The following is a 15,920-nucleotide window of genomic DNA, read 5'->3' on the forward strand; positions in this document are numbered from 1 at the left end:
CATAGAGGTAGTTGAGTAGTGTCGTGGAGTGGCATACAGTTGAGAAGAATGTCAGAGTGGAGTAAAGTTTAATGAAGTAGAGAGTCATTGAGTGGAGTGTTAAAGAGTGGCCTAGAGTGTAATGTCGTAAAGTGCAGTGGTGCAGAGTATATTAACATACAGTGATGTGGCTTAGAGTGCATTGGTTTTGAGTAGCGGCGCAAAGTGGAATGGCAGAATGGCACTGAGTGGAGTGGCACAGCACAGAGTGCAATGGCGTATAGTGAAGTAGCGCAGGGTGGCGTAGAGTGCTGTGGCGTACAATAGATTGTTTCACAGTAGAGTGAAGTGGAGCAGGGTAGAGTGCAAACTTTTAGAGTACAGTGCAGTGACGCAGAGTTTCTTAGAGTGCAGTGGCCTGGAGTGTAGTGGTGCAGAGTAGATTATAGTGACGTAGAGTGCATTGGCGTAGAGATGAATTTTGCAGAATAGAGTGTAGTAGCAGCAGTGAAGAGTAGCATAGCGTTCAGTGGCGGAGAGTGCATTCTTGCAGGGTAGAGTGTCTTAGAGTGCATTGGCATAGAGAAGAATGATGTAGAGAGCAGTGGGGTGCAGTACAATAGTGCAGAGTAGAATAGAGTGGCGTAAAGTGCAGTGAAGTGGAGCACAATGGAGTAAAGAAGCATGCAGTGGCATAAAGTGTTGCGGAGTACAGTGGTGTAGAGTGCAGTGGTGCAGAGTGGTTAGCATAGAGTGCAGTGGCGTAGAGTGCATTGAGTTTGAGTAAAGTAGTGTAGAGTACATTGGGTAGAATGCAGCGATTAGGAGGTGAGTGGCAAAGATTGCAGTGGTGTAAAGTAGCATGGTGTACAGTAGTGCAGCATAGAGTACAGTGGTATATAGTGCAGTGGTGTACAGTAGATTGCTTAAGAATAGAGGGAAGTGGGATGGTGTGGATCGGCTTGTGCTGTAGTGCATAGTAAAATAGTGCATTGGCATAAAGTAGAGTGGTGCAAAGTAGAGTACAGAGGTGTAGAGTGAAGTGCATCGAGTGCAGTCCACAGTAGATTAGAGTGGCTTGGAGCAGCGCAGAGTGGTGTGGAATATAGTGGCTTAGAGTGTTGATGAGTAGTGTATAGCGGCATAGAGTGCTGTAGAGTATTGTAGAGTGCAATGCCGTCGCAGAGTGTTACAGAGCCATATTTAGACATTACCCATCCAGTCCAAATACAGGCATGGATACTACCACTAGTTCCAAAAAGGCACAATGAAAACTCTGCTTCTGCAGTCAGGGAAACCCCCATGTTTGAATATTGATTTGTCCTGGAAATCATGGCGTTTTCAAAGAACATCCATTCCCTTGGGGTTCTTTGGTGACGTTATGATGTCCGACTTTACGTCAAACAGGTCACCTTCCAGATATAAATATGCCTACACTTGCCCTAGCAAACACACGGTGGTTCGGAGCAGCTCGACTATCTACTTGCCTGACGAAGCTCGCTACAGCAAGTGCCGAAGGAAGCCGACCCTCCAGCTGACGCACTGACAGAGAGGCTGCCTTTCTCTCACGGAGAATCCAGCTCCAGTGTTTTCAAGCTCCCCTCGTGGGGTTTTGGGAAATCGAGTCCCAAGACAGAGATACCAGACCTCCGACATTCTAAAACCAAGGTACGGAGCTGATTAGGCCTTAAGAGAACTCTTGGTTAGGTTCCTATGCTACACCTCACTTACTTCTTCCCTCTTACTAGACTTAGGTTAGGTACATCGGGGTAGGCGAATTTAGAAGCACCAGATGAGTACTTTTTAGCCTTTGTTATTTATGTATGTATTTATCTATGGTCTAGGAGCCATACAATGCTTTTACAGTATTATTTTATAATACTCTTCTTACTGTACGCATTATACTATGCAACCAGTATTACGAGTGTAGAAGTTCACTTTACTTGCATGAGAAAGAAGGCTGTTCAATAAAGCCTTTTATTGAAAACGCCCGTCTCTCTATTTCTCTGCACCTCTGATTAAATGAAGCATGCACGAATGACTATGGAAATATCGATCTGTTGTTTCCACAACTCTGAAGATATGTTTATTCTTGGGGAAACAAAGTTGTCATGTTTATGCGGTTGTCAGAAACTAATCCCTTCTTGTTTATTCGAGAAAGTTTCTAGGGACCTCTGAGCCAGCTGGCACTCACAATTAAATCTAATATATTCGATAGAGACCCAGTCGACCTAAGTCCTACGTCAAATCTATAGGATATATTGTTCCAATGCGCAGAGCCTATTGGGAATATAGGAACTACACTACAATAGTGGCTTAGAGCGCAGTGGCGTAGTGTATTGTTCTGAGTACATTGGTGTAGAGTGCTTAGGCATAAAGTGGAATAGTGCAGAGTGCAGACCGCAGGGTAGAGTGCAGTGGCATTGTCTAGTGCCTTAGAGTGCAGTATCGTAGAGTGGATTGGCGTAGAATGGATTGGCGTAGAATGATGCCGAGTGGAGTGATTCAGAGTAGAGGGGCGTAGAGTGTAAGGGCGTATCGTGAATTGGCATAAAGTGGCATAGAGTAGAGTGCAGTGGTGTAGAATGAAGTGATGTATAGCAAAGTGGCATAGAATACAGTGAAGTAGAGTGGTGCCGAGTAGGGTGATGTAGAGTACAGTGGTTCAGATTAGAAGAGCGGGGCTTAGAGTACATTGGTATAGAGTGTTGCCGAGTAGAATATAGTGGCGTGGAGTGCACTATAGTTGGCATAGATTGCAGTGGCGTAGAGTGAATTGGTTTTGACTAAAGTAGTGTATATTGGGTAGAGCGCAGTAGTTTAGAGTATAGTGGTGTAGAGTGTGGCAGTGTAAAGTAGCATGGTGTACAGTGGTATAGAGGTCAGTGGCCTAGACTGGAATCGTGTAGAGTGCAGAGGCGAAGAGTGCATAGTAAAGTAGAGTGAATTGGTAGAGTGGTGGTGAGTATAATACAGAGGTGTAGAGTGAAGTGGCATATAATGCAGTGGTGTAGCGCGCAGTGATGCACAGTAGATTAGAGTGGCGTGGAGTGGCCCGGTGTGGAGTATAGTGTCGTAGTGTGTTGCAGAGAAGTGTATAGTGGCGGAGAGTAGAGTTGCAGAGTAGTGTATAGTGGCGGAGAGTAGAGTTGCAGAGTAGCGTATAGTGGTGGAGAATAGAGTTGCAGAGTAGCGCCGAGTAGGGTAGAGTGTTTCAGAGTAGCGCCGAGTAGGGTAGAGTGTTGCAGAGTAGCGCACAGTGGGGTAGAGTGTTGCAGAGTAGCGCACAGTGGGGTAGAGTGTTGCAGAGTAGCGCACAGTGGGGTAGAGTGTTGCAGAGTAGCGCACAGTGGGGTAGAGTGTTGCAGAGTAGCGCACAGTGGCGTAGAGTGTTGCAGAGCAGCGCATAGTGGCGTAGATTATTGAAGAGTAGCGCATAGTGACTTGGACTGTTGCAGAGTAGTATATAGTGGCATAGTGTTGCAAAGTAGCTTATTGTGGCGTGGAGTTTTATTATTATTATTATTATTATTATTATTATTATTATTATTATTATATTCTTATATAGCGCCTGATTCGACCCCCGAAGGGGTATCTCCGCGCTTGCCTTGGGAACCCGTCCTGGCTTTTCCCTGTGAGATAGCTCCTACAGGGCATCCCCAAGGTGAAAGCCAGGCATCCCGCCGCGGGGGGACGTTGTGGAGATTAAGCAAGCTTAATGCCCAGAGTGGCAGAGTGTGAACCCATGATTAGGTCAGGCACCGAAGCGAGAATTATCGAGTCCATGGACATTTGAGTTCAAGACCCTGCCGCATCGGGAATTGAACCCTGGTCCCGGGTCTGACCTCTGCTTCAGGGTCTGCCTGCTCTAACCAGTGAGCCACACTTCTCTGGTTATAACTATATACTACTGTTGCAGAGTAGTATATAGTTGCGTAGAGTGCAGTGGCATAGTGTTGCAGAGAAGAGTACTGTGGCGTGGAGTTCAATGGCATATACTGTTGCAGAGTAGTGTATAGTGGCGTAAAGTGCACTGATGTAGAGTCTTGTAGAGTAGTATATAGTGGCAATGAGTGATGTGGTCAAAGTGTTGTCAGGTGAGAGTAGAGTGTATTGGTTTTGAGTGTATTGGTTTTGAGTGTATTGGTTTTGAGTGTATTGGTTTTGAGTGTATTGGTTTTGAGTGTATTGGTTTTGAGTGTATTGGTTTTGAGTGTATTGTCGTAGAGTGGAGTAGTGCAGAGTGCAATACTGTGACGTGGAGTGCAGGCGCATAGGGTAGATTGTTTCAGAGTGAAGGGGCTTAGAGTTCCATAGAGTGCAGTATCATAGAGTGCAGTGGCACAGAATGGAGTGGTGCAGGGTAGAGTGCAGAGTGGAGTAGAGCAGAGCAGCATAGAGTGTAGTGGTGTAGAGTGCAATTGGCATAGATTGGCGTAGAGAAGAGGAGTGCAGTGTTGTTGAGTAGACCGTCGGAAAGTGCAGTGGTGTATAGTAGGGAGCAGTGGTGTAGACTTCAGCAGTGCAGAGTTGAACAGCGTGGAGTAGAGTACAAGAGTGTAGTGTTTCAGAGTATAGTGGCTTACAGTGCAGTGGTGTAAAGTAGATTGGCGTAGAGTGCATTGTTTTTTAGTAAAGTGGTGTAGAGTACATTGGCATATAGTGCAGTGGTGTAGAGTGGAATGGTGCAGAGTACATTATAGTGGTATATAGCGGATGGCATAGAGTGCACTGGCATGGAGTGGTGCAGAGCGGAGGGCATTGGTGTGTAGTCTAGTGGCATAGAGTGCAGGCTTGCAGATTGGATTCGCGTAAACTGGAGTGGCTAAGAGTGCATTGTAGAGTAGAATGGGCTAGAGCGCATTGGTACAGAGTAGAGGTGGGGTAGAGGGGATTGGCATAAGATAAAGCAGAGTAGAGAGGCGTAGACTGAAGTAGTGTAAGTTGGAGTGGTGAAAAGTGGAGTTCAATGACAGTATCGAGCGGTTTGGTGTGTCTGGTGCAGAGTAGAGTGCAGTTGTGTGAAGTGGTGCAGAGTGAAGGGACGTAGAATTGAAGTGGTGCAGAGTAAAGTGCAGTGACGCAGTATGAAGTGGCGTAGAGTGTAGTGGTGCAGAGTAGAGCGCAGTTGAGTGGGATAAAGTGGAGTATGCAGGATGTGGTAGCGTACTGCAATTAAAGACCAAACCTCTTCAGTTGAAATGACCATTACATTTGCACACACAGTTTAACTGATAAAAGTATACAGCGTGCAAATGATAATGTGTGGAAATGTCATCACCTACTGCATTGATTAGTTTTGATCATATCTAAATTTGATTCCACCACACTTCGAAATTACCCCCAGTAGTCAGCATGATTGTCGCATAAATCCTCTCACTTTGAAGTCTGAGAAACTAAATAAACACCAACCTCCCTTGGAAGACAAAGTCTGAAATTTGATCTCTATCTTTGAATGTGCAGCAAATAGGACAAGATAAAAACAAGATTTAGAGGCCGGTTTTCAGAAAGGCAAGACTCGGAAGGACACTGTAAAAAAGATTTTGGAAACGGAAGGGACGAACTCATGCTGGACGTTCTAAAGCAAATCAAGCCAGCAAATAAAATTCAAGAAAATGTGAGTTGCAAACTAAAAAGGCAATGGTAAGCAAGGGGGGGAATGCATTCCCAGGGAATCTTTCCGAATGTCCCCAAGATGTTGTTAGCAAACCAGATAGCTGCGCGGTCTGGTAGGCTTCGACCTAAAAATATACATGAAACTTTTGATGCTGCAAGATTTTCGGTTTAAGCGGTTGGAGGAACTATGGGCACTAGTAATCTTTCAAAAAGTTAAATAATCTTTTTGAGAAATTCTCTTATGCTAGCTGCACTTTTGAAGGAGGTGGAGAAAGGGTTATGTGTACTGGGACCGCAGCAAAAGTCATTTTTTTCTTTAATCCCCACATGTTTTGGAACTGCTACTGCCTTGGTGATGTTGTATGGCAGAAGGCCAGTGTGACTGGATTGTGCTGCAGAACTTCGGTCTATTATGTATGATGATCCCTATTTCACGACTTGGCACTTTATTAATAATTGATCCATTGATCATGGCAATATCATGGTTTTATTGTGCTACATTAGTTTAAGCTCAAAAACTGTTCTGTAGATTAATCCACACTCAGCAGTCATTGCAGAGGGCTCTAGTTCCACCTGATGTGTGAGTAATACATGCTGCAATAGTTCCTCCTGCTGGGGATAATGTGCATGGCTCTTTCCATTCTAATGGGCATGTTTCACAAAATATATTATCTGATAGAGACGTCTAGCCACAGATTCCTCAACTTAGAATATCCCCAGGCATCATACTGGATCCGGAAAATCTTTTGCAGCAGCAACTCTGCATGCCGGAGGTGGCGCCGCACGGCTCCGCCCTAACGTAGTCCACGTACGTGAAGTCAGCGGAGCCACATATAGCACCCCCCGGCGCGCTGACATCAGTTTTTTTTCTATTCCGCATCCCAACGCGGGTCCAGGAAAACAAGCGGTTCCTTGGCCTGTTTTTAAGGGCTTCTCGACGCCTTAAGCGTCTTGGAACTGCGTGTGATGCCTTCGGACTTTAAAGTATGTGAGACCTGTGCCCGTCAAATGTTTTTCACGGATCCGCATGCAATTTGTATGTGGTGCCTAGGAGTGCACTACGACTCTGAAGAGTGCGACGCCTGTCAACCGATGAAGCCAAAATCCTTGAGGGGGGTCGTATGAAGCTGCTGGCCGCACGGCTGTCCGGTCCTGCGCCTTCGCAATGCCGCTCTCCCTCTCAGGAATGGCCTGCTCATGAAGTCGTTCCAGCAAACGTCGTTTGGAGACCGGTAAGCACAAACATAAGTCACTGAGGTCACCCACCCGCAAACGTAACGCTGGAGCCCGCTGCTCTCTGTCTTTACCAGAGACATGGGCGCACAGCAGTCGTCTCCCTCATATCCACCCTTTCCAGTTGTAGGAGCGACAAGGACCCAGATGGATTAAACCCTGATCAGTTGACTGGGGGTGAGTGTTTGATTTGCTCAAACGCTCCGTCCATCATCCCCTTTTGTATCGCTTTGTTCGCCCTACGTTGGCAGGGTATGCTCAGACGTGAGTCCCTTGCTCACTTGGCCACTGGATTCAAGATAGCCTGGCTGATGAGGATTATGAATCCGAAACCATTCCCAGGATGCTTGTTTCCGGTGCAGGGAAGACATGGCTTGGCAGTTCAGGCTGGACTGTTCCCATGAGGCACAGGGTCAGACTGGTTTGCATATGGCCGTGTCTGAACTGGGGTGGCTGAGTGAGCTAAAGAATGGTGATGGATTTAAGCCTAATCAGTTGACTGGGGGTGAGTGTTTGATTTGCTCAAACGCTCTGTCCATCATCCCCTTTTGTATCGCTTTGTAGAACCCAGAAGGAGGCATATTCAAGGGCTCTACAGTCTTTCTTCGGGTCACCCTCTCTCCCTGGTTTGCCGTCTGGTCCCACAGAGGAGTAAGGCACTCATGTCGGGTGTTAGCCGGCGGATTCGTCCTCGGCACCTGCTGTGTGCATCGACTCCGGTTCTGGGGTCAATACGGCGCCAGACAGGTCCCTGAGGGGCATCCCAGGCGTCCATCCAGCCCATTTGTACCGCCTCGCATGGCCATGTACGGCTTCCTGCTCATATGTCGGCTGCGGCACCGGGTTCGACGCCCTGTCAATTTCTGTCTTCCATGCAGGCAGACGTCGAAACCATGCCGGTTCGGCGTCTGTTGGTGCCAGAGAGCGAGTCGCCGTCGGACTGCACCCACATCGAATTGCCCTTGGAGGTTCTAAACGTCGATACAACGCCGTCTCGGGGTCGGCTGAAGCCGATGCCAGCGCCGACGGCTCCTCCATTGCAGGAGGATGAAATTCCTCTGGGCTCACCTCGCTCGCAGTCATTTCAATGCCCTTGATGCAGGTGCCTAGCATTCCATGGCCTTCGGAACAACCTCAGGCTCCTCCACCCCTACTTTCTATTGGGCGAGTTAGCCTCCAACCATCCCCAACAGATGGTTTATTGTTGCCACCCAAATAGCGACAGAGGCTAGTGCGGCTTTTGCACGGGCAGTATGCAGGGCTGCAGATATTCCTCAGTTGAAACCCCCTGAAGTTTCATTGCCCTCAGATCCTTTGCTGGACCACCTCCATGTTGAACCTGTGGACATGGAGCCCCTGCTGCCCCTTGGTGGGGCTTTGTTTGACATCCTGCTTGGTACCTGGGCATGGCCCTCTTCTAATGACCCTGTTGATCGAGCCATTGCTCGCTGGCATTGTCCAGCCCCAAACTATCCTATTTGCTTGTCCTTGCACCCTAGAGCTCAGGATCTGGTTGTCCAGGCAGCTTTTGACCTGCAACCTTCTTTCGCTCTGCCGTTTCTACCTCCCACTAGGGAGTCTCGCTGGATGGAGACATGTGGTCGACGCTTTGCTGCCTCCATCAGTGCAACCATCCGTGCCTTGAAAACGTCTTGCGTGTTCACACGTGCTTCTTTTGTCCTTTGGGAATTGGTTGAGTTCCTTCTTCCTTCTATCCCAAAAGGGCCCCTGGCCGATTTGCAAAGCCTTCTCCTTGATGGACGGGAAATGGCACCATTTTCCAATCGGTCGTCCCTAGACGATATAGACAATGTAGGGAGGGCAATGGCCCAGTAGGTTGCTTTGCGCTGCTATGCATTGCTGCATGATAGTAATTTTCCCAAAAACATTCAGGAGGCTCTTCGGGATCTGCCATTGAATGGCGTTTACCTTTTTGATTGTCACGGTGATTCAGCGGTGTCCCGCCTCATGTCAGGTCTCCCGTAATTCTCTGGCTCCTGCAGCTTTTGTTCAGTACAGCTGGTCAGCTGGTTCTGTCTTTCTTTCGGTCCTCTGTCGGTGAGTTTCCCTCAAGAGGAGCCCCCTACCCGGGTTAAGACTTACCCTATGTGGGGTATTTGTTAACGATTATGTAGCTGCCTTCCTACATGGACGGCTCGGTATGCTCCTATGGAGTCTTCCTCACAGAGGTTCTTGTGTGATTCCGCTATCCTGCTTTTCTGCTGTTATGCGACCCACAGGTTGGCATCGCTCTACTGCTCTTTCAGTTGGGGTCTGTGGCTAGTCTGTAGTATTTCAATGCATCTCTGGATGTTTACTACTGTGAGGCTTCCGCCAATCCCAGGGGTGTTTTTCGGTTTTGCTGTGCTCCTCTGTGTCACTGTTGGCTGCTCTCCCTGTTGCCAGCCACTGTCCCTTGGGACACCTTGTAATGTCTCGTTTCGGCACAGTTCTTCCGCGGTTGATGCCCTGTTATCGTATAGTGCCAGGATAGAGCCTGGTAGCGTGCGTTCCCCTCCCCCCCCCCCCCCAATAGTCAGAGCTGCGCTGCACTACTTTGCAGTGAATGCACGTTGCACGTACTGTGAGTGCATCTTGGTATGTAATACGGAATCGGTAATACAGAATGTCTTCACACTCATTCCTATGGGCCTCTAAGCCCATAGGAATGAATTGGTAGGTATTCCTTATTACCGAATCGGTAATAAGGAATATTAACGATTCTGTATTTTTTTTACCGAATATTTACCTACATCACAAATACCGAATTCTTAATACCGAATCTGTCAAATTCGGTAATAAGAATTCGGTATTTGGCAATTACCTACATATGGCCCATAGTCTAGCCGCAGATTCCTTAACGCCCACCCATACTCCCCATTCTGCAAGGACCTTTTCAGGTTGGGCTTTCGGCATTCGCCTCACGCTGGGTGACTTTTCGTTCTGCAAAGTGTCATCTTTCACTCCTCTCCAGAAGGCTTCATTCTGTTTTACCTGTTTTTACATCCTTTCTCATTGTGGGTGGTAAACTTGTGTGTCTTGTGCCCTTTTTTCTCCATCACCTTGGGATCTTTCGCTCCCTGGCGCTTCATATGTTTGAAGCTATTGGCTCTGCCTCAGTATTAGATCTCTTATAAGGGGTACAGTATCCTATTCTGGTACCGACTTGTGGTGGATTGCCATTGCTTCCCTGTTTTGGACTCCTTGTCCTTCAGTTATATATTATGGCTGCCGACTTCTATCTGCCATGATGTTTTTTCACATTCTCTTCTGTTTCCAGGGGTGTTAGCCTTCGCTTTTGCGGGGGTTTCTTCTCAGAGCGGTGCTCTGCTCTTTCCATTCATTGATTTTCAGTATACAGTGCCTGGCACTGTTCTTTATGGTGCTGTCTCACCATTCAGATTCTTCTTCTCCTGTTTTCGCACACTGTTCAGTTTTTTGTGGTGGCTCCGCGTTCGAGCGCAGGAAAGTTTTTCCAACAAAAACTGATGTCAGCGCACCGGGGAGGGGGCTATATGTTGCTCCACTGACGTCACGTCCGTGGACGACGTCGGGGCGGAGCCGTGCGGCGCCACCCCCGGCATACAGAGGTGCTGCCAAAGATTTTCCGGATCCAGTATGACGCCTGGGGATATTCGAAGTTAAGGAATCTGCGGCTAGACTATGTCTCTACCAGATACATTGTTACCGTAGGTAAGTAAATTGTTCTTTCAAGCTTTAATTTTTGCAGGGAACTAAATAACGTGTTCATGTGTATGTCACTCGCCTGGAGTATTTTAAATTATTTACCTTCTGATAGTAGGGTTTCTCTTCTTAACATGATACTTAGCAGGTCATGCTGTAGAACAGTGAAAACAAATAAGCATCTCTGAAAAATGTTTTTTAATTTCTTTTTAGGTTCCACCCAATAAAATTGACTATGAGTATAGTGAATTGATACTGTACCAGAACCAAGTGATGAGAGAAGCTGATCTCTTCCAAGAATCTTTAGATCACATTGAAGAGTATGGGAAACAAATAGGAGATAAGCTAGTAGTGGAAGAAATTAAAGGTACTTCTGTGGTTCCCTTAAGCTGAAAGGTGGTTCTTTACTTGCACATATTTTGTTTGGGAATTAAATAGTTGCATGTTACCATTGCATTTTGTGTGTTGAGATTTGGATATAAATGGAACACTGCTGTTTTAAAAAAGTTCGGATTTATAAATGCAAATCTTTATGTAGCTCACGCCTCATGGTCGAGTTTAACATTTCTCTTTTCATCACTCTCTACTTTCGTTGCTAGCCATAAACTTAGTCACACAGATGTATAAAAATCCTGTAACACTTTTAAGAAGGGATACAATGTGTCTAAATATATATCTCCTCCCCCTTTTTTTTTATTGCATTATGTACCTATTACCAGGCAACTTTAAAATAGATGTTTCTTTTTTGGAACTAAAGTAGCTCAATTTGGATTTGTACCGCTCAGTCTAAAAAAAAAAAATGATACTATTTAATTGGGAATATTTAAATGGGAAAATTAATAGAAATGAACATCTTTCATAAGCTCAACAAGTCACACTAAATCACGTATTCAAACTGCATCATAACTCTACTATAAAATTGATACTTGTATAGCGCACTACTCACCCGCAAGGGTCTCAAGGCGCTTGTACGAATACCGCTGTGGAACCCATCCTGGCTTTCCCTGTGAGGCGTCCACTCCTGGGCACCCCCAAGGTGGAGGCCAGGCATTCTTGGCGTTGTGGGGGCCGTTGTGGAGATTAAGCAAGCTATTGCCCAGAGTTGCAGAGTGGGACTCCATGATTGGAAAAGGCACCGAGGCGAGAATTATCAGGTCCATGGAATTTTGAGCCCAAGACCCGCCGAGGTGGGGAATTGAACCCTGGTCCCGGGCACCGGGCTAGACTTCTGCATCAGGGTCTGCCGCTCTAACCATTGAGCCACACTTCTCCACTTCATACTATCATACCTGGCACTTCCATTTTGTCTCCTTGTTCTTTCTTCTTCACCTCCTTTGAGTATGAAACTGGAGTACTGGTCCCTATCCTTCAAATAGTTTTCCAGTGAGTTTACGAGTTTACCTGGAATTGTATTTTTTTTTTTTTAACATGTTGAAGATATTCTCATGTTTTGTAATCTTTTCTAATCTGGTATACCTTTAAAAGAAGAAAAACTGTGAAGTTTTCGGAGTACAGGGCTGAGAAATTTCTCATTATATCAAGACATGTCTAACATGGCTTGTTTAAGTATTTTTCTGGATAACAATCTGCTTTGATTGCACAATGGTTGCTTATAATCATATATATTGCTGACCTTCACATGTGTATGTTCCATAAAAAATCTATAGCAAATAGAACAAAATGATGGCCGGACTGCTGAAACTTTTTGACTATTCGCCCCCAGTCACAGAACTGGGTTTAATCCATCGTGCTTTTGCACACTATCCCTCCCCAGTTTGGACCGAGCCATATGCAAATCAGCCTTGACCCTGCTCCTCAGGAACAGTCCAGCCAGAACTGCCAGGTCCTCCCTGGACCGGAAACCAGCATCCTACGACTAGTTTCGGGGTATCACCCCTCATCAACCAGGCTAGCTTGAATCCAGTGGCACAGGGAGCAAGGGACCCTCGTCTGGGCATACCCTTTGGCCACTTAGGGAGAACATAGCAAACGCAACAAGATGACGGAAAGAGTGCAGAAACTTTACAACCACTCATCCCCAGTCACAAATCTGGGTTTAATCCATTGTTCTTTTGCTTATTTTGCCATTCCAGTTTGGACCAGCCATATTCAGATCAGCCTTGACCTTGCTCCTCTGGCTGATATTTGGCATGCTGACTACTTTGCCATTACCTGCTTTGTCATTACCTGCTTTGTCAGTGATAGGCACACCTTTTTGCATTATCGTTTCTGCGAGCTTACAAGCATATTTACAGTGAGTGAACTATTTTGTGCACCTTTGCATGCACTATCTGTGACAACCAAACCTTTATGCATATTTATGCAGAACTACAGTGGGAGCAATATTTGATGGAGTTATTATTGATCCTCATCGTTTGGAGTGACCGGTTTCACAGTGTGTACATATCATGTACAAAACATTGAAAGAATTTCTGCACCACCTCTATTTTTGTCAGTACTGGCATCTAGTCCATTGTGTTGGCAAAAATGGAAGGAGGCCTTTGAGGCTTTTTTGGAAGCCGTTGACTGGGATACTTTCCCATAATAAATTTTTAAAAAAGAGCTACCTCCTGTCATTTTTTGACAGACTTTCTTTTAACTTTTTGTCGACTTCATTGGTGTGTTTAGAACATGTTGAGTAAGACGACTTCGGGGATCAAGCCATGTGATGTCTGCGCCATGTCGGTCTCGGACCCCAATTTATTGTGATGCCTGGAGTGTGAACATGCTCCGACTGCCGGGCCATGACGCCAACGGCTTTGAGGGAGCGGTCCCTAAAGCTTCTCACAGTCTGGCGTCCGACACCGCAGAGGTCGCCTCGTCCCTCTCGATCCCAGTCCAGGTCTCTGTCGAGAGGAAGGTCCAAGCACCGCTCTGGTGAATCGAAGTCCTCTTTGTCGAAGTCCGGTAAAGGGCACCACAAAAAGCACAAGAATTCGAAGTGTGCTTCAACTTTGCCCCATTCGTCTCACGACACGTTCGAGGCTTCGCTCTGCAGTGCGAGTGCCAAGGTCGGCTCCAGATTTCCCTCCCTTTCCGGGTCCGGGAGCAACCCCCGCCCAGCTGAAGGAGTCTTATGATGCTATGTGCACCATATTTGGGTGGCCTGACACTGCCGGCGTGCCTTTGGGCCCCGCAGGCTCAGAAGATGGGGGGCGGGCCGTGGTTCCTACACCTGCTGCTTGTAGTGAGGATAAGGGGTGTTCGATGCATATGGGCTGCAGATGGTACATTATGAATAGATCGCCATCTGGTGTTGGGCTCGGATGATTGCACTTGTTTTTCTCTTGGAGAGTCTTTTGTAGCTTGGTGACTCCTCCTTTGGTTGCTTGTGCGCATGGGCATCGGCTCCATCCTTAGATTGTTTTTTTCCGCCATCGGGTTCGGATGAGGATTGAAGCGCTCCAGATAGACTTCGGAAAGAAGTGACTTTTCGGCGCGTATTCCCTTTCCAATTCGACGGTATTGTTATCGAACGCGATTTCATTTCCATTCCGACGCGTTTCAACTCCAACATCAAAGAAAAACTTTGATCTAAGTCGACGAACAGGAGACCTTTCTCGACGTGGTCAAGCCCGGAGTCCATGGAAAGGACTCCATTTAAGAAATGTCCAACATGTGGTGCGAAGTTCCCACACAAGGACCTACACGAGGTGTGCAACCTCTGCCTATCGCCTGAACACGAATCCAGGGACTGCGAAGCCTGCGCAGCATTCTCCTCCAAGTCGACGATTAGAAACCGTCGAGCTCGAAGACCCGAGGTTTCCAGAATGCAGTCGGAGGCGATCCCGGAGCTGTTCGTGGCAGAGTACGCTATCCTTTCCACCACTGGTGAAACATTACATCGGACAGGTGGGTGTTGCAAATAGTCCGACTACTCCATCTATCCTCCCAGTGTACGATCTGCTGACGCAAGATGACCTTGCTTTGCTTCGCAAGGAAGTCAAGACTCTCTTGGCCAAGGGAGAGGGTTCCCGGGCCCGAAGTAGGCAGTGGTTGCTATTCCCACTACTTTCTGGTCCCAAAGAAGGATAGGGGCCTTCGTCCTATCCGACCTCAGAGCCCTCAATTACGTCCTCAAAAAATAGAAATTCAAGTTGCTCACCCTTGCTCAGGTCCTGTCTGCCTTGGACCCGGGAAACTGGATGGTAGTACTGGACTTGCAGGATGCCTATTTTCATATACCCACCCTGCCTGCCCATTGTCGCTACCTGCAGTTCATGATGGGCCATATGGGCTCTGCAGTGGGACCTGAAGTTCCAGTGGGCACAGAATCGAGGAAATCTCTGCGACCTGATTCAGATCTCGGAGGGCACTGTGAATGACCTGCAGTGGTGGCTAACGAACCTACATTTGAGGCAAGACCGTCCGGAGAGGCATGAGGGGATTGTTCCCAGCACCTGCAAGCAGACCGTGCTGCAGTTGTGCCATTAACATGCACCAATTCTAGGAAACACGTATATGTTCCTTACCAGTCCACTTCTGACTACTTCGAATAAGTTGGAGAGCTTACCCAAGCCCAACTTTCTTAGTGAATACGGCGGATTTCGTCCCCCGTTCTTTCTACCAGTGCTCCCCCAGTCCTGATGAAGACCCCACCTCAAGGACCACTACCTGTCCTGACTTAAGGGGTCGAAACGTCGACAACATTCGAAATGCAAACTCGAGAAACCACACAAAACTAATTTTGGGTCCTGTTGAGTTATGTATTACATTGGGAACATTTGACCATGTATGGAAACGTATAAGACAAACTGCGTTGATGTGTATATATATGTCACTATTACCTTTCCTTGCCCCCGACCTACACTTGAACACTCCACCCCCATTCCTTTTTCCTACCTCACCCAGAGCACTGTATAACATTGCACATTTGTTTCAATGAGCCATTGTATGGCTCCTATCTGTAAATGCTTTGAATTGAATTGCGTCCGATATCCTTGAACAATATAAAATCACAGAAGTGGACTTAGAGCACATTTAATTTGTGTTGTGTTTTTGTGCTACTATAATTGCATGAAGAGTTTTGTTTGCTGCCACGACCACATTTTTTTATTTTTTTTTTAATTTTTGGTAAACCTTTATTGTTGCATTAATCAGATACAGGTATGGGCCTACAACCCGCATGGCTGGCCGCTAGTAAGGTTAGGTCAACACAGTAAAGCATCAAGCGAAAAGCATTAGTCCACCACCCTCAGGCCCCGCGTCAAAGCTGATTACAGTAGCACTAGGCATAACATACTTGTATCAGGATCAAGGAAGGTTTTTTTTTTTTTTTATAAGACGTAAAGACAAAACAGGATCTGGTTCAGTAGAGTCAGTCGGTAAGAAATTAAGGAATAGCATTATCACAGGATATTCACAATTAGGATCACTTTGATTTAAATCTTCGGTGCCGGTGCACATGA

General features: G+C 46.7%; 1 protein-coding gene across 1 annotated transcript in view; it reads left to right on the forward strand.

Moving 5' to 3' along the window:
- The window catches only part of NAA16 (N-alpha-acetyltransferase 16, NatA auxiliary subunit), a 772,708-nt gene that overhangs the window by 189,439 nt on the left and 567,349 nt on the right, over positions 1-15,920 (forward strand). The window contains exon 6 of the mRNA XM_086934938.1: positions 10,726-10,879. Coding sequence (XP_086791064.1) covers positions 10,726-10,879 — 154 coding nt within the window. The remainder of the gene's footprint in view (positions 1-10,725; positions 10,880-15,920) is intronic.

Source organism: Lissotriton vulgaris, chromosome 8, assembly GCF_964263255.1.
Source record: "Lissotriton vulgaris chromosome 8, aLisVul1.2, whole genome shotgun sequence".
NCBI lineage: Eukaryota > Metazoa > Chordata > Amphibia > Caudata > Salamandridae > Lissotriton > Lissotriton vulgaris.